General features: G+C 46.4%; 1 protein-coding gene across 1 annotated transcript in view; it reads right to left on the bottom strand.

Moving 5' to 3' along the window:
• LOC109310753 (mediator of RNA polymerase II transcription subunit 15-like) overlaps positions 1–18,094 on the bottom strand; it is a 141,092-nt gene that overhangs the window by 86,604 nt on the left and 36,394 nt on the right. Inside the window, exon 2 of the mRNA XM_019536095.1 lies at positions 2,589–2,717. Coding sequence (XP_019391640.1) covers positions 2,589–2,717 — 129 coding nt within the window. The remainder of the gene's footprint in view (positions 1–2,588; positions 2,718–18,094) is intronic.

Raw genomic sequence — 18,094 nt, 5'->3', positions numbered from 1 at the left:
CTAAATATTCCACTCACTACAGCACTGGCTTGCTTCCAGGCAGCCCAACATAGCCCCATTGAGTGCCCAATTCCTTCATTCAAGCCACTCATCTTGGCTACTCTGTCTCAGTGCAGATTAAAGAGCAGCAGTGTACTGCTTCTGTCCTAGTGCCACATTTTGAGGTTAAACCCCGCAAAAGCAGCAGTTAGGAGAGAGCCAGGTTCTATTCCTGACTAGCCCTAGTGGAGTGATGCTGGCCCATTTAATCAATCTCTTTATGCCTCATTTCTCAAATCTGTAAAACGGGATAACCCTACGCCCCCTCAATTTCAGAAAACATTTCCAGATGCCCGTGCGAGAGCTCAGTGCAAGTACAAACACTTGCTACAGTACTGCGAAAGCTGAAGTCGAACCCCTTCCTAATACACGTCAGTCATCCGCTGCTTTGCAAAAGGTTGATCAGAAACTGACTGGAGAGACAGCCCAAGCCAATGGTGCTGGCCTCCAGCCTCCTCTTTTTCCAGACCGTGTCAGGGTTTCCTGTTTTTGGCAAGATTACACACAGGGATGACAAAGGCAATCATGTTAAAGAAGCACACTTAGATTTTTCCAAGGACTCTAACTTACTGCCACATGACATTTTGATTAGACGCTTCCATGACATGGAAATGAAAGGGCGCACATCCAATGGATCCAACACTGGCCTATGGACAAGTCTCAAAACACAGCTGTCAGTGGGCAGGTATTGGGCTGTTTGGGGCCACCTTGTGATTTGGTCTTGATCCCATGTTATTTAATATTCTTAGCAACACTGTAGGCAATGAAATACTTTTCTGAGTAACGTCTGAAGATGAGATAAAGATTAGCAGAGTAGCAAACAATGAAAAACCACTTATTGCTCAGGAGTGCCCTGAATCACCCAGCCAAATACTCACAAGCCAACTAAGTTTCAAACAGGGAAACAAGGACGTAGGTTTTACCTACAGGAAGGGAGACCGCCTTGAAAAGCAGCGTGTTGGTGTAGTCAATGATAGTTGCTTCAGCATAAACTTGCAGTGTAGTGCTATGGCAAAAAAGGGCTACTGTGATTCTAGGACACAAATGGGACAGAGTAGAGAAGTAATTGTACCTTTAAGCGCGGCACTGGGAAGACTGCTACTGGGTTGCAGGAGCTCAACTTCTTTAGACTAGAGTGGGAAAGGTTGAGAAGTGACTTGATCACTGTGCACAGGTACTTATTGATGTATAAAGACAAGGTATCCAATGCTTGGGGGCCTTACAGACTTGCTAACAAAGGCGTGGCAAGAATCAGTAGCTGGAGGATGAAATTAGACAAGTTTAACTTTGAAATAAGATGCAGTTTTATAGTAGTGAAGATGATTAAATGTTGGAACACCTTTCTAAGGGAGGTGGTAGACTCACCACCCCTTGGAGTCTCAGACAAAATTAGATCTTCCTCTAGATCACAGGCTTAATTTACTTCCTAGGAGAAATTCTGCTCTACAGCCTGAGTGTGCAAGGGGTCAGGGCTGGATGACTGGGCTGATCCCTTCTGGACAGGATTCTTCTTCTTTCCCCTCGCACCTCCTTCCTCCAAAGCACCAGAGACTGGCCACAACTGGAGATGGACCGTGGGAAGGAAAAAACACACCGGCAATGGTGAGGTGACGTCGAGACTTGTCTCTCCAACGGCTGGTCAGCGCAGCGCTGCTCATGTACTCAGATGTGCAGCTGACAAGGAATTTTCCCCAGGCCATGGAGGAAGGGACAGTCGGTTTGAGTGATGTTCATTTTCTCTGATTTGGATTTCCTCTGCAGCACATGGGGCTTAAGCTCTGTAGGGTCACCTGGGCTTATCATCTCACATAACTATTCCATGCCATTGTAGAGGCCTTGGGCTTCTACAATTCCATGCCATTGTAGTGGCTCCTTGGTTTCTCCTGAAGCACAGAGACATTTAATGTCCCCAGAACTGAAATGCTTTGGTATAACTCAAGTTGTTGGGTTAAACAGTAGCATCTGGGGTAATTTAATGGCCTGTGATTACGCTGGAGTCAGGCTAAGCAATCTCATGGTTCCTTATGTCACCTCTATGAAAGCTTCACCACTGAAGCTGAATTTTCAGGGGCTCCAAATGCATTGCCTCAGAGGCTTGCTGTAAAACAAGCTGCCACTGATATAATGATTACAAGGTACTGTGTACCAGTTCCATGAGAGGTAGCATGTCAGGAAAAAAAATCCAGTTTATAAAACAGTCAGGATGAAAAGCATGGGACAATATACACTCCAAAAGGTATGAAAAGGTAAAAATACTTCAAAGTATAATCCTCCCCAAGATGGCTCTCATCCTGGCATTTTGTTAAGCACACAAGAGCAGGGTGGAGAGAGGTTAAAACGTAAAGTCAACTATGGCACTGTCATTAATTCATAACAGACTATGCCTGGAAGTGGAGGTTTGCTGGATTATGTACAGATACACCAAAGCATTAACAGTGACAGAGGCAAGTGCAGGTAGCATGGGACAGCTGCAAGAGCATCACAAACCAAAAGCCACAGTTGCTGAAGCCCAGTGCTCACAGTGGGAGGCACTTCCCAACCAGCCATACCTGAAGCTCTGCCTCCAGCGTGGTCACCTTCCAGGCAGCCTCTCTTTCCAGCTCTTCCATTGCTTGCACTAAGACTTCATTCTGGTCACTCAGGTCCATTACATAGGACTGGAGAAGCTTCACTTTCATCTGTAAAGGCAAAAAGTAGCACCACCGTCAATTCCCACCCTTACCTGTATTGGGATATAGCCCACCGAACCGCACGGCAGGGGTCCCATGAACACAGAGAGATTGTCCCACGTACAGGGAACATGAAATGAGATGTAGTAGCAAGAGGGTGAAACAAGAGAAGAGAACAGGAAGGAAGAATGAGGGCAGCAGTGACCAGAACACAGCTCCACAGACACACAGGATAGGCCAACGGGACAGTGATGTAAACCAGCAGGAGCTGGTAACGAAAACCAGACAACTTAGGACATTATAACAAGAGCCAAGAAGCGGATGGTCCTGTGGTCAGATGGTACTGCTTTGAGCAGGGGTTGGACTAGATGACATCCTGAGGTCCCTTCCAACCCTCATTTTCTATGGTTTGAAGTCCATGAAATGAGGTTAGGAATCACTAGTGCAGACCCCCAACTCAGTTAATAGCCTCATAAACCAACTGATGTCATAGTCAAAGAAACATCACTGGCACCCAACAAATGGACCTGTGTTACACAGTATGCTGCCTGTGCTAACCCACTTCCAGCATGAGGGCATGAAGAACGAGCAAGCCCACGCTCCTCTTTCCTGTTACTGGTCGAGAAGCACTCCTCTAGAGCATGCCCAGTTCCACCCAGAACTGGAGCACACTGGCCAGGCAACAGAAGGCAGACCACTGCAGCTCTCCCTTGCTCCCCGAGCAGTGAACAAGCCAGGCACACTCTCCACAGAGCACAGCTTTAAAGCAGCGGTGCTCAACCTTACAGCCCCGCAAGCCGGACGAGTGGTGCAGGGCTAGTCTCCAGGCCAGATCCTGCGGGTAGGTCAGTCTGCATCAGACCCAGCAGGGGGCAGCCTGTGGGGTCAGTCCACACGCGTGATATGGCTGTGCAGGGATGCCACACGTGGGTGTGATCTGCCACATGGGTGCCTCATCCAACCCACAGGTCTGAGAATTGGGGAGGAGGAAGGTGGGGGTGGGCACAGCAATTAATGCTGCCACCGCTTTCCCTGCCACCAAATTTCTGGCCCAGAGGAGCCCCAGGGGCCAGAGAATAAATTCAGAGAATAAACGATTCCACTCTCAGGAAGAGATCAATGGGATGTCACGTCACTGGGTGTTTCTAGTGGGATTCCGCCAGGGTCCCTAATGCCTGATGCTATTCAAGTTTCCTTGGTTGTTTATTTTTTTAAATCAATGATCCTGAAAGTCAATATCAAAATCACTTCTTATTATGTTCGCACATGATGCAAAGATTAGCAGGATGGTAAACCACCATGGGAACAGTTGCACAGAGTGACTGGACTGCTCAGCAAGCGAGGCCTGCTCCAACTGTGCTGTAATCAAAGCAGATCCCAGGTCACCCATCTGGGACAGTGATTCTCCACCAGGGTGCCAGGGGATCCTCTGAGGCACTAGATCTTTTGAAGGGTGTCATGAGGAGTGAGGAGAAAAACAAGGCAGTAGGAGATTTAAAGCTGTCTCTGTGGAGAGTGTGCCTGGCCTGTTCACTGCTCAGGGAGCGAGGGGGAGCTGCAGTGGTCTCCCTTCTGTTGCCTCACTTCTATCCTGAGGAAGGTCTTTGAAAAAATTATCAAGGGCCACATTTGTGAGAGCCCTGCAGGGGAAGTGATGTTGAGGGCCAACATGGGTTCATGCCAGGCCGATCCTGCCTAACTAACCTGGTCTCTTTCTATGACCAGGTAACAAAAAGCTTAGATGGGAAGGAGGAAGTCGATGTCATCTTCTTGGACTTCCAGAAGGCCTTCGACACAGTGTCCCACCCAATTCTGGTGGGCAAGCTGAGGGGCTGCGGCACCGACGAATGCACAGTCACATGGGTGGCAAACTGGCTCCAGGGGCGCACCCAGAGGGTGGTGGTGGACAGGTCGATGTCGACCTGGGAGGGTGTGGGCAGCAGAGTCCCCCAGGGCTCGGTCTTTGGGCCGGTGCTGTTCAACATCTTCATCAGTGACCTGGATGAGGGTGTGGAAAGCACCCTGTTCAAGTTCACTGATGACACCAAGCTGTGGGGTAAAGTGAATACACCGGCAGGCAGGGACTGCATCCGGGCAGACCTGGATAGGTTGGAGAAGTGGGCCGATCTGAACAGGACGTGGCTCAACAAGGACAAGTGCAGGGTGCTGCACCTGGGGAGAGGGAACCAGCATTATGGTTATAGGTTAGGGGCTGACCCTCTTGGCAGCACAGAGGCAGAGAGGGATCTTGGAGTCAGGATTGACTCCAGGATGAATACGAGTCACCAGTGTGATGAAGCAATAGGCAGAGCCAACCGTACCCTGTCCTGTATCAACAGGGGCAGCACTAACAGACAGGTCTTGCTTCCCCTCTATGCGGCGCTGGTCAGGCCGCAGCTGGAGTCCTGTGTCCAGTTCTGGGCGCCGCACTTCAGGAGGGACGCGGGGAACCTGGAGAGGGTCCAGAGGAGGCCACTCATATGGTTGACGGCCTCCGTGGCCAGCCCTATGAGGAGAGGCTGAGGGACCTGAATCTCTTCAGTCTCCAAGAGGAGACTGAGGGGGGATCTTGTGGCTGCCTACAACCTTATCAGGGGCCAGCAGCAGGGACTCGGGGAAAGTCTGTTCACCAGGGCCCCCCTTGGGGTCAGCAGGAACAATGGCCACAAGCTGAGGGAGTATGATAGGTTTAAGTTAGATATTAGGAAGAACTACTTCACGGTACGGGTGGCCAGAGCCTGGAATAGGCTTCCCAGAGAGGTGGTGCTCTCACCTGCCCTGGACATCGTCAAGAGGACCTGGCTGGGGTCTTATGACCCCTGCCACCCCCAGTGCTCCTTCCTGCCCATGGCAGGGGGTCGGACTCGATGATCTGTCTAGGTCCCTCCCGACTCAGTGATCCTGTGATTCTATGAGATGAACAGATAAACTAAGCAAATAAGCACAGCCCCTGCCTGGACAACCCCCCATCCCTGCTGCTCCACCCCTCTGCCAGGAGGTAAATCGCAATCTAAAAAATTAGTTTTTGAAATTGGGTGTTACTCAGTTCACAGAAGTTATGGAGGGGGCCTTGGGTCCAATGAGGTTGAGAACCACTGATCTAGCAGCAAGACAAGCAGGTTATACCTTGGAATGAGATCCTGCACCCCGGAAAGCAGCGACTGGGAGAGGCCACAAGGTGACACAGTGGCAGGACTCATGGTGTCCCTAGATGTACAAGGAGGTAGTGAGTAGCAAGGAGGAGAAATTTCACCTCTGCATCATGTGCTGGGGAGACCAGTACTGGAATACTGCATCTGTTCTAGTGTCCATGTTTTACAAAGGATGCTGGAAAATTGGAGTGCAGAGAACAGCCATAAAAAATTGTCTGAGCACTGGAAAAAATGGCTTACAGTGAAAGACTATAAGGAGCTCAATCTGTTTAGCTTATCGAAAAGATCAAGAGATGACTTGATTACAACGTATAAGTACCTTCAGGAGAAGAAAATACCAGGTACTAAAAGGGCTTCTTAATCTAGTTGAGAAAGGCAGAACAAGATTCAATGGCTGCAGCTGAAACCAGATATGCTTAAATTAGAAATATGACACAAAGTTTTAACAGTGCATGCAATTAACCACTGGAACAAGTACCAAGGATATCATGGGTTCTCCAACTCTAAAGGGCTTGATATCATGCCCTTGGCAGAAGTAGGCTCATTACTAGAGTAAATGGGAAATACTTAATAGCCTATGATAGAAGAAGAAAAGGCAGAATGATCTACTGGTCTCCTGTAGCCGTATGCTACACAAAACAATGAACATGTTACATCAGTACAGAGATCTTCACTCATTAGATAAGCAGGGATCATGCAACACTTTCAGAGCTGTAAGACTCACCCCAACCAGGGAGAAAGGTGCTGCCAAATCTTACCACTGTATTACTTTTAAGTGGACTTGGTATCTCTGCCCGTTAAGACTGTCTGACACTTCCTATTTCAAGACCTCATTTTCAGTTGCTTATCAGTTTATCAAACTCAACCAGCCAGATTGAAATCCTCCATGTAATATCGTCTGACTCAGCCAGATGCTCTTGAAAAGTTTCAGTCCAAACCACTCAGTTGATTCTGAGAACAAGGCCATAAAAAATACACCTAACAATTGGTGGCCATCATTTCTTTGAACAGTGCCAGCGTTCCCTTGCTTTGAAGCAGGAGCAGGCAGCCTACAGCTAGCCTTGCTTTTCTGAGGGAGGCTGCACATCAAGCAGACTTTTCCATAGAGCTCATCTCCAGTGATGCCCATACTCCTTTTCCTTTGGGCTGATATGCTTCATACTGAACTCCATAAGGTGTAATTTAGCCTCGTCCCTCCAGAGTATTGCTTTGCATTTACTAGCAGGGAATTCTGATACACACATCTTAATAGGACGTGGGATTTTTTTCTTGCTTTATTTCATGACACTCTTGCAGAACATGCCTATTTCAGCCTCTACACTGCCTCACACAGATGTTCCTTATCCTGCCTGCATACATCTCCTGAGCCACCAGAAGTAGGAGGAGTGATGGTTTCTTGAAGGCTTTTGGCAACACCTGCATCTGTCTGCTTCAATTTGCTGTGCCTAAGTGAGCTAGGCTGCAGACCTGAGCAGCCACTGAGTGGGTGTTGTGGGATGGGGTATGAATTATGGATGGGTCAGCACAGACCCTGTGGCCCAGGCAGTTGGACTGCGCTGTCCCACTACCACAAAGGAGTGACTGAGAAGCTGGAGCCGATGGCTCCATGAGACGGCGACTGAAGAGCAGCCAGACAAGAGGGAGATGAGTGCAAGGCCCCAGCATGTGGATCCAAATGGACCAGCACGGAAAGCTTGACCAGGACTGTGACACTTCCTATGCAAATAGTTTTCATTTGGAAAACTCACCTCCTTGACTCTGCCGCACAGAGCACACACAGCTCAGGCAGGTCGGCTATGCACTTGGCTGCTTTACTGTTTCAATTACTTTACTATTTTCTGCAGAAATAAAACCTCCAGGGCTGCTATACAATAACACAGGTTAAAGCGGACCTCCCTGTCATGGATGACTAAATCCAGGGAGAGGAAAAGCAGAAAGCAGGAGGCTCCAGAGCTGCTTGAAAGCAGGGACTCTAGCAGAGCCCACACCGACCAGTGGGAGCTCACAGCATGTGAGGCGCAGCCAAGGGGGGTGCGAGCATGCTACTGCATCACCCCCGGATCTGCCACTGCACTGACTGTTGCCCACCCACTCAAGATAACCACACAGAAAGCAAATTGCATCCCTCCCATCACACGCAATGAGCTGCGGCTTAACTTAGAACAGCGCCAGTCTTCTATATTTTTCTAGCTCAGGACCCCAGCATTCAGCACTCCCCGCTCTTTGCAATGGCGCTGCTGCTCCTCAGCCCAGCAGCACTCAGCTGCAGGGCCTTGCAGCAGGTCGGTGTCTGCTGGTCAAGGGAAACTGCTGCCATAGTGTTTCTGGCCACACAGTATAGGCAAACCAGTCACGCCTCCCAACCATCCTCAGAAGGAAGGTTTACACAGGGAGGATCCTGCCTTGAGCAGGGGGTTGGGCTAGATGACCTTGAGGTCCTTTCCAGCCCTGCCTTTCTGTGATTCTACGTGCATGAGTCCTGCTACTCTTAAACAGATGCAAACTTTGGAACTTCAGCTGCTCAGGGCAGTTGCACTGTCAGGAACCTGTACAGCTGTTCCTCCAGACTTCCTTCTTCCATACAACTCACTCCTTCTCGCTCAGCTATCCCTTGGTCATCAGGATAGAGAAGACGACCATTCACCGACTCACCTTCAGTAGACTTATCACAATGCCTACTAGTGACCTACTGCTAGCATTCAATGCAGTTCATGTGCAAGGCCCTGGTTTCTGGTCCAAGGGGTAACAGTGGAGCCAGTAGCCTCGATCATAAGTTAAAACATTCAGAAAAAATGTCCAACATAAATCTGGCAAATAGGTCTGGTAAATTGTACCCAGTCTGCCCCTCAGACTGGGATCTCTCTCTTCAATATCTGTCCACATGATCACAAATCTCATGTGCACCACACTCTTGTCTAGCAGCATCAAAAAATGCTAGCAGACTCCTCCCTCAAACCAGAGCAAATAACCCAGGTCTACTTTCCCTTTAACCAGCCTGTTAGTTTCATTATGGGAGCAAACAGATCTTCAGAGTATAGCAATGCAGTAGTCTTGATCCCCAGCTGCAAAGAAATGACGTATTTCCAACTGAACTATGACAGTCACCCATCAAGACCACATTATCTTCAGAATCACTGGATTCCAAATACAGTTTAAAATTCTGTTTTATTTCCAGAGGTTCATTGTCCATTGGAATAATCCTGCATTCAGCCCAGCTAAGAGCATACAGATACTTGACACCCAGCTGTATCAAATTTGAAGACAACACTGGAAAAATATGGTATCGCCACAGTGAGGAATGAGATTTTTCCATCTTGTTCAAAACCAGCCACGAACACCCCAGTGAAAATGAAGAATACCTTTGAGATGTGTAGTGCAGGTCCCTCAGTGAACCATCCCAAGACATTAAATGAATCACATGTTGTACATTTACTGGCCACGCAACAGCTTTACTACACAGTTGCAGTGGGAAAGATGCATTTCAGTCAACAAGTGCACACGGTGCAGAATTCAGTTGCATCATCTGATTTGGTCCAGGGAGCTGGAATACAAGTCTAAGAGCAATGAAAGTGGATGCTGGGGTACAGGGATACTCTTTGGGTTTATACCACAACAATTCAGAAATTTAAACTGCATGAACAGGAAAACTAGCTTTTTCTTTTACCATGATATGAAGTTATTTAAGAGGTCACCCCGGGAATACATGGCAACCTGATACCACAGAATCTAAGGATAAAAATCGCCGACACATTCAAGGCTTAGAGGATCTTTGCTACTGAATTGAGTGGCATGAGGATTTTACCCTAGATATAGAAAGGGTTTGCCAAGTCATGTCACCCATTTCCTTTTCAATGCAAAACTGTTCTATGTTCTCCCATGCAATGTTAATGGACTCAGTGGGGTTTTCCATCATTTCCCTGGGCAAAATATTCTACAGCTTAATTAGTCTCACAAACTATTTTCTGGTATTCACCCTACGTTTTCCTTTGCATAGTCTCCTCCCATAGCTCCCACTTGCACCTCTGTCCTCATTAGAAGCAATTCCTCTCTCTGCCTGCTGTTTACACTATTCAAATGCTTGCGGACTGGTACAACCTCTGCTGAATCCATTCATTTTGCCAAGTTAAACATACTTAATTCTTTCCATCTTTACTCAGAAATCATTCTTTCCAGCCCTACAGTTCTACTCAGAAAGTGACTTCATGACCAGAAGCCACGTTTATTAATCTGTCTGTGAGCACCACATCAGGTTTTCAAATCTTTTTCTACCCACCAGTACCTTCCACTCCCACAAACACGATTGTATACAGAAATGTATGCACACCTGTTCTCTGGGGCAACCCCCTCTCCTAACATGCAGTTCTGCCATCTTGCATATGAGAATGAAGGGGGACGTAACCCACCAGCACAATCCACTAGGATCACTGGACCATCCACGTGCTTTCAGGGCAACCGTCAAGGTCCCCCTCCTCGTTCCTCTCCCCATTTCGGCTATCTGTGATGCTCACCCCTCGTGTGGGGCCAGCTTTGACTAGTCATTTTACCATGGTGGCTTCTGCAGAAGAGTTCACTCCCTTAGCAGCTGGTCAGCCAGTTCCGCCAGGCAAGGGTCCATCTCGGAGCAAAGAAACCTAACAGAACAAAGCCCCGTGTCCTCTTCCAGACACTGGGAGAAAAGTGCCATCCTGTCCTGGCCCCAGCACAGCAGCCTGGCTCCTCTTTGCAGCAAGCTGCTCCCTTCACAGCCTCCTTCCTTCTCCCCCTTGCCTTCTCTTCCAGAGGGACCCTTCTTCATTACTCGAGCATCCCACAGCTGAGCTTCCTTAATGGGGTGACTGTTCCTTCGTAAAGGGTCACACCAACCTCTTACACCTGCCTGTCTACTGATTTATTTTGGGGCAACACAGCATAATTTAGGTGTGTAAAAAACTATTCTGCAAACCTTTTTTGCCCTTTCTTACATCTGGACAAACTTCTATAAATAATAATTCTGTACACATAAATATAGGGGTCATTCTATAAAACCTTCAATGGCTTACACACCTGTGACAAACTAAAACAACAATTCTTTTGATGCACAGAGTAAATCTGGCTCACTCAGCCTTAGTCTCCTGCAGGGTTGAGAGAAATACAAATTTTTGTGGTTTTTTAGTCACTGAAATCAGCAAAAGTGACTCTAAATAGACAGAGGATGCAGCCAGTTCAGCAATTACTCTGCTTTGCAGTGGGTAGGGATTTAATGCTCATCAGCATGCATCAGTCAATCAGCTGTAGCTTTCATCCGTTGCTCTTGTCCCACAGTAAGCAAAGCTAAACTCCAACCATCTGAATGAAAAGGGGGTTGGACTTGATGACACCTGAGTTTTTTTCCAACCCTTTCATTCCATAAAACAGGTAGTAAATTATTGTGGTTTACCTTGCACTTACAGCAGGTTAGAGCAGGCAGGTGCAACCGTTCCAGCAGATTCTGCTGAAGAGCCGCAAGTCAGTCAGCTGGTTCCTCTCCACACCTTCTCAACTGGTGTAACTGTCTCGTCCCTCCATGCCCATGGGACAGCAGAGCTCCAGACTGAAAAAGCAGTGTTTTCATGCAGTCCCATTGCAAAATACAACTGCACATGGCAAACACTCAGTAAAATGAAGTGCCCACAACTTCACCGTCACACAGGATGGCGTTGCTCTGGGAAGCCAGACAGGCATCATGGGGGGGCAGGGGGAGAAGCGCGGCACTTACAGCCTAAGAGACCCAAAACAGCTTCAACTACTTTCAGTAGGGGCGGGAGAAGCCCCATTCAGTGCTCCCCCAAATTTCACCCTTCCTTGCCTTCCGGCATGCCCTCTCCAAATGAGCCACATGCCCTATCCTGGGATTTGCGAGAGGAGCTTTCCCTGGCTGGACCTGGGTCTCTCCCCAGCTTCTGTAACTGGTGCACAAGTAGCAGTGCAGGCACATGCCTGTGGCATACTTGCTGTTCTCTGTGGTGCTCTCAACCTACAGCCAGTGGGCTGGCGCTGGCTCTGGCTCTGGCTCGCAGAGCCGTGTCATCCAGCCTGTGGGGCTCCCCCTGGGTCCACAAATTTGGCAGTGGGAAGTGGAGGCAGTGTGAATTTCTCCCAGGGCCGTGGCAATTAATGCTGCCACCACTCTCCCACTGTCAAATCTCTGGACCTGATAGAGCCCTGTGGTCTTGATGGCATGGCCCCGCACATTGGTTGTGCTGGGCGTGAGTAGGATCTGGCCCGCGGCACACAAGGCCGCAAGGCAGAGTAAGCTGAACACCACTGCCTATCCCTGTGTATCCCCTACCATCGGCACGGGGCACTGAAGTAACAGTAAACAGTCATTGTAGAGATTACTTGCATCCATTTTTGAAGATCAATATCACATTTGCTTTTTCCAATCCTTTGATACTTCTCCAGTTCGCCATTACTTTTCAAAAATAACTGTAATGTTTTGCTAAAGTCCATTAACTAATTTCTTTAGCACCTTGTGATGTATGTTATCTGGAACCAGTGGTCTACGTATAGTCAATTTTTCCACATATTCTCTTGACTGAATTTATCCCACATCTTTATCTGAAAGGTCTTCATTACTTTCCAATTGCCTGTACCACTTTTCTTTCTTTTCTTGGTAAAGGCTCATTTATAAAATAGTTCGGTAGCTCAGCCATTTGAGACTCCTAGTTGACTCTTCTTTTGTTAATGGATTTCTTTACTTTCAGTTCTCCCAATGTACAACTTAAGTAATCTGCTTTTCTTTCTCTTCGGCTCCTTGGCAGAATTTACTCAGCCTGCTTCACTGCTGCCACTCTCTTGCATGTGCATCATAAATGATTTTGAATATTACTGTTTCTCTCCCCATCTTCATTTCAAATAAAGGTCCCTTTATACCTTCAAATCTTTGAGCTATGTTAGTCACTTCTTCTTTTCTATATTGTGCTTTATTAAGAAAAAGAAAACCTGTTCCTTTGTAATTATTATTTTGTATCCAGGTTCTTCCTGTCCATCCAGGCACCTTTCACACTGCTTCTTTGCAGTACCCTAAAGGCAAATTCATGCATTTCAATATTTCTTGCACTATGCTCACTAGGTCTTAGTTCCTCAGAATTTGCTCCTAAAGACCAGTGCCTCGTACTGCTCTGCTAGTTGAAATGTCCCTCTCCACAGACACTTAGCACAGTGAACTCAGGCATTCAGCTTAAGCAAATCCAAGATGGTCTTCTTCTCACTGGACTCCATTCTAGACACACACAGATATATAAAACTAGGCACTTCAAACGTCTACCATTCGCTGCCCTTTCCAACGACCCCAGCAGAAGAATATTGCTAGTTCTCTACTCCTATTCTAGTCTTTGGAACCATTACTGGAAAGAGCCTTCCAGAAAATGATTCAGAAAATCCACTTTACGTAAGAACAAGATGACTATGGCTATGGGGGATACAGGGTAAAAAAAGGTTATCGTTCTACTACTTCTCATCTCAAATCATTTCTCACATATCCATACATACATACACATCTATGTGAGAAATGATTTGAGATGAGATGTAGTAGAATGACACACGTATATAATATACACACACACACACACACAAAAATAAAAAAGTTTCCACCAAGCAGAACAAAATCAAGGCTGCGAGCTCTACTCTGCTCAAAACATTTTATTTTAAACTTCGCTTGTCTGTTTTCACACAAGAAAATGTGTGAAATGTGCTGTCAGGAAATCCTGAAGAACATGTTATCATGTTTGATCAACACACTTAAAGTACTTATCAATTCTCAGTGCAGGAAGCCTGAAGGAACATGCTAAGCTAAGTTCTTCGGAAAAAAATTGTCTGTGAAGACCTGAGGGCATTTTTTTAATCTACAGAGAAGAAGAAAAATTTGGTTATCAGAAACCTTCTTCCAATGCTGCACAAAGTCAACTAGCACAAGCCACATAGACACTTGGTATGGAGCATAAGCATCTACACAGAACCCAAAGCAAAGCCTGTGGATCGGCAGTGCCAGATAGGCTGTGAGATCTTCATTCCAACTTTGCTAGAAACAGCAGGTTTCACTTAGGCAGAGACATTTTCAAGGGAAACATATTCTATTAACGGTTGCTGAAGTCTCTGCTGATCTTGAGGTTAGGATGCTATATTTATTAATGGAAAATCTAAATTCATCTACCAACTCACAGCCTCAGGACAATCTACAAGATTCATTAATTGTTCTGCTGAAAGAGCTCTGTTAAGTGAATTTAAAAAAAAATAATCAAAATATGAAAGAAAAAATGGTTAAAATTATTGTGTTTGAAGATAGCCAGGCAGAGCTCTCTACTGGTTGTTGAGTATTTTAACAAGGATTGCTTGTAGCCTTGGACGGGCTTTCTAGCTGTGAAAAATAAAGTATTTAAGACTAGGAAAAACAAGTTACCCATCCATGAGCAATTGTTCAGGCAATATTCATAAAATGTTTTCACTTCACTCCACAGCAAAAGTGCAAGATGATGATGAGAAGGCAATTGTAAATAAAGAAAAAAAAGAATCAGAAAAAACAGTTGCAAACAAAATAGTATATCCTGAAAAGTGATTTTCACTCTGAAAAGCGATGCTACAACAACACTTAAAGTTGCAGCTAACTATGTCTCGGTGTTTTTCCACAGTAAACCTGCTCAGTCTGCAAGCCAGAAGATTACTCTCTCAACTTCTGGTTTTGCAAATTCAATCTGAAATCAGTCATTTTGTGGTTCCACTGTCACTGTGTCAGATGTGGCCCCACTGAATGAGGTGGTCATTTTTCTGACCAGATTTGCTTGTAGTTTGAAAAAAAGCCACCAAGCAGTTCAACATCACCTTCTAACTAAACATAACTCCATCATCATTTGGTCATACTTTTGGGGGGCAATATTTTAAAGACTTTGAATGGGTTTTCTCTCACCAATGTCTTCAACTCAGTCACATTCATATGCTTGTGACATATATTAACATTTCCATAATAGCAGTGGCAGATTCAATCTTTGAGAAATGAGTTAGGCATCGTAATGGAAAGGGTTAGCAATGCCACCACCACTCCCACCAGCGAGCTGAACAAGTTTTCTGTGTGTGGTAGCCCCATCTGGGACCACAGCTGGACCCCAAAGTGGCAGAAGACAGATGAGAAAAATGGACCAAATACCAGCCGCAGCAGCTTAGAAAAGTTCTTATTTTGCCAACAGTTAGTATTAATACCAAACACAGAAAAGGATGTGCTTTTGTAATAAAGTACCTTCTTTGTTGTTTTGCTTCCCAGGGGAGGCTCCCCCTGCCCTAGGAACTGGGTAAGGACCAGAACAGGGCGAAGTACGGTAATGGCCACGCCACCGGCAAAGGGAGGAAGGAAATGAGGAGAAAGAGTCCTAGTGTCAGGCCAACCAAGGACACCTTCCCCATTCCCCGTGCTGCGTTTTGTAACATTCTCAAGGGCCGACTGTGGGAGAAGATGACAGCGGCTGCCAAAAGCTTCATCCCTGAAGAACTAGCTAGTATTTGGTCACCTGCTCCAGCGTGTCACACCAACCTTTGTCCTATTCCAAGGGCTTCCTTTAATCCCGTTGTCCAGATACAGCTTGATGTGATCATCCTCGATCTCATTACCACCTTGCAGAAGAGCAGGCAGCGGGCTGAGTCAAGAGTACAGCCAACAGTAAAACAGCCAAATTCCAACACGTTCAAATGTAACAAAACCCTGCTAGTCAAATGATCTGGCTCTTCATGTTCACCACTGACTCATTCTACCAAGCAGCAGAGCTCAGAGAAAGAAGGGGGATTATAGTGCCAACATGCTGCGCTGCCAAGAAAAATAAAAGTTATTCCTGTTTTACGCCAGCAAAACCTGTCTCCCCCACAACTGAGTTGTCAAGAACCTGCAGACAAAGCCTTGCTGTGTAATACCACACTGATGGGTCCTGTGGTCATCAACCATCTCTGTCTATATTCCTCTCATGATTACATGCATCACTCTGGCTTTTAAAGCACACGTGTGCATCACCCATGTCTTCATTTTGAGGGGCAAGGCCAATAGTTTTGCTCCTTGCCTAATCAGAATGAGTCAATCAATCAAGCTTAGCTGGATATTTAAAAATGGGGTAAAAGTTCGACATACAGAATTGTGGAATGAATTAACGATAGGTCACTACTTCAAATGTTAATTTTATTATCTGGGTCCCTGTGGCCCATTACAGGCACAGTCACTCCAAAATAGGAGCGAGTACATTTAAAGCAAAAGGTACAGGTTTTACTACAAACTGTCAAGTCATCTCGCTTTGGGAGAGAGTTGATTTGGGTAGCATCACTCAATGCCTGTTATGTAGGGATTTCCTAGTATACTGAATTGCAACCCCCACACACCCCAAAGAGGTCAAACGGATCCAGTACCCTGGCCCACACCGCTGCCAATACGCCAGGTGCATCAGAGGAGAAACCCTGCGATAAGCAGCCAAGGGATAATCCCACCCAGCCCAAACTGCTAGTCACTGGCTTACGCCCTGACATGGGAGGGCCGGCAGCCCTTCTCAAATGCCCACGTGACTGGAACTAACTCACACCAGCTTGAAGTCTTTTTGTTCACAAAAAGGTCCAATCCTTTTTTGAGGCCTGCTAATCTTTTGGCCTAAATGGCACGTGGTGGCAGCGGATTCCACAAACTAACTGTACATTACGTGAAAGAGGATTGCCTTTTTATTTTGAGTTTGCCTCCTCTGAACACCAGCACTGAAAGCCCCCTGGTTTTTCTGTTATGAGAAAGCACCTCCTTTTCCTCCAGCCTGCCTTCCTGCCAACATTTAATTATTTCACTCCCTTAAAGTAAAATGTTCCAGTGCTTTTCATCTCCTGACATGATTTTTCTGTTTATAGAGCGATAGGAAAAAACAAGCCAGGTGATACCCTTGTTCTCCTCTGACACTTTTGTTCTAAGCAAGGTCTCATTTCTCTTTTTTGCTGAAAAACTTGTCTCCCCGAAACTGCAGGTCCTGAACCTTCTCTCACGATACCTGGGTGAGTGCGCTGGCTTCGGTGAAGTTAATCCTACATTACACCAAGGTGCCTTCTGAAGAACCTGCCTTGTTTCTCCCAAGAGGTGTCTGACAGTTTGGCCTCCAGCCAGTGAAAGCATACATGTATCAGAGCTTTGCAACTGTTTGCTTTACAACTTCATTCACTTCTAGCAAAATCATTCTAATAGGAAAAAACATGTATTCTTGGGGCAGACTGTGGGTGTGAGTGGAAATGCTTGGGCATGCGTGGACCCACTTTAATCACTGGCTACTGAAACCTCGTACACTTTCTAGAAGTGAAGCGTGGCACTTCTACACACAGGAACTGCTGTTCAGGCCCTCCAGTTCTTTCCAGTCATTCCAAGTCCCTGCAAGAAACCCACATGGGTGCAGGATGTGGATCTACACTGGCAGAGCCACTCACTGATAACCACCTCCTGTTTCCCTAGGAAACTGCTTGTTGGGAGATCAGCTGTCCTGTGGGCCTGACGGTAAGCTAGACTGCAGGACTACCCTGCTGACACGAGCACTGGAATGACCGCCACCACGCATGCCAGGAAGCAACCTTTTGCGCTTCTGTAGAAGAAATGTTTTTCACACGTGCTAGAGAAGCTGCTTTGGGACTAAGAAGAATGTATCGCATGACGTTTGTGTACCAAGACGGCTACCCGATGCAGTCTGCCTAGGGCTTGTCTACATCAGAACAGAATTCAAATGAGTTTACTGTTCATTCACTTGAGACTTCACCCATTTGTAAAGGCTAGTGTGGATGCTCCAGAAACTTTTGACCTATGCCAGATTTCTAGCTGTCACCAAATACCACTCAATAGAGATGATCCTTCCTTCTTTCCCCCAACCCTCTCTATAAATATCTATTCCACAAATAATACAGGAAAATGTATATATATGAATTTAAACCTACCAAGAAAATATTCAGCTTCACAGAATAGGAAAGAAAGAAGCCACCTCTGAGGAAGTAGGGTGGATACCTCTGAGGCTGAGAACACCCAACTGAAACTGTTCATTTAAAGAAGAGACAAATTTAAACTAACAGTACTGGTAAGTAGATCTTTTATATTGCTACCAGCTCTGGTAACACAGCTCTGAAAGCAGAAGGCAGGCCATAAATGGGAGAACTGAGTGAGGTCATTGTGACTAGATGAATTTCAATAACAATTTGCCCAAGTTAATCTTACCCCCTGTCTCTGGGTATTTCCCA

Source organism: Crocodylus porosus, unplaced genomic scaffold (assembly GCF_001723895.1).
Source record: "Crocodylus porosus isolate Cpor-Errol unplaced genomic scaffold, CroPor_comp1, whole genome shotgun sequence".
NCBI lineage: Eukaryota > Metazoa > Chordata > Crocodylia > Crocodylidae > Crocodylus > Crocodylus porosus.
The sequence above is the reverse complement of the archived record's forward strand: the minus strand, read 5'-3'. Positions and strand labels throughout refer to the sequence as shown.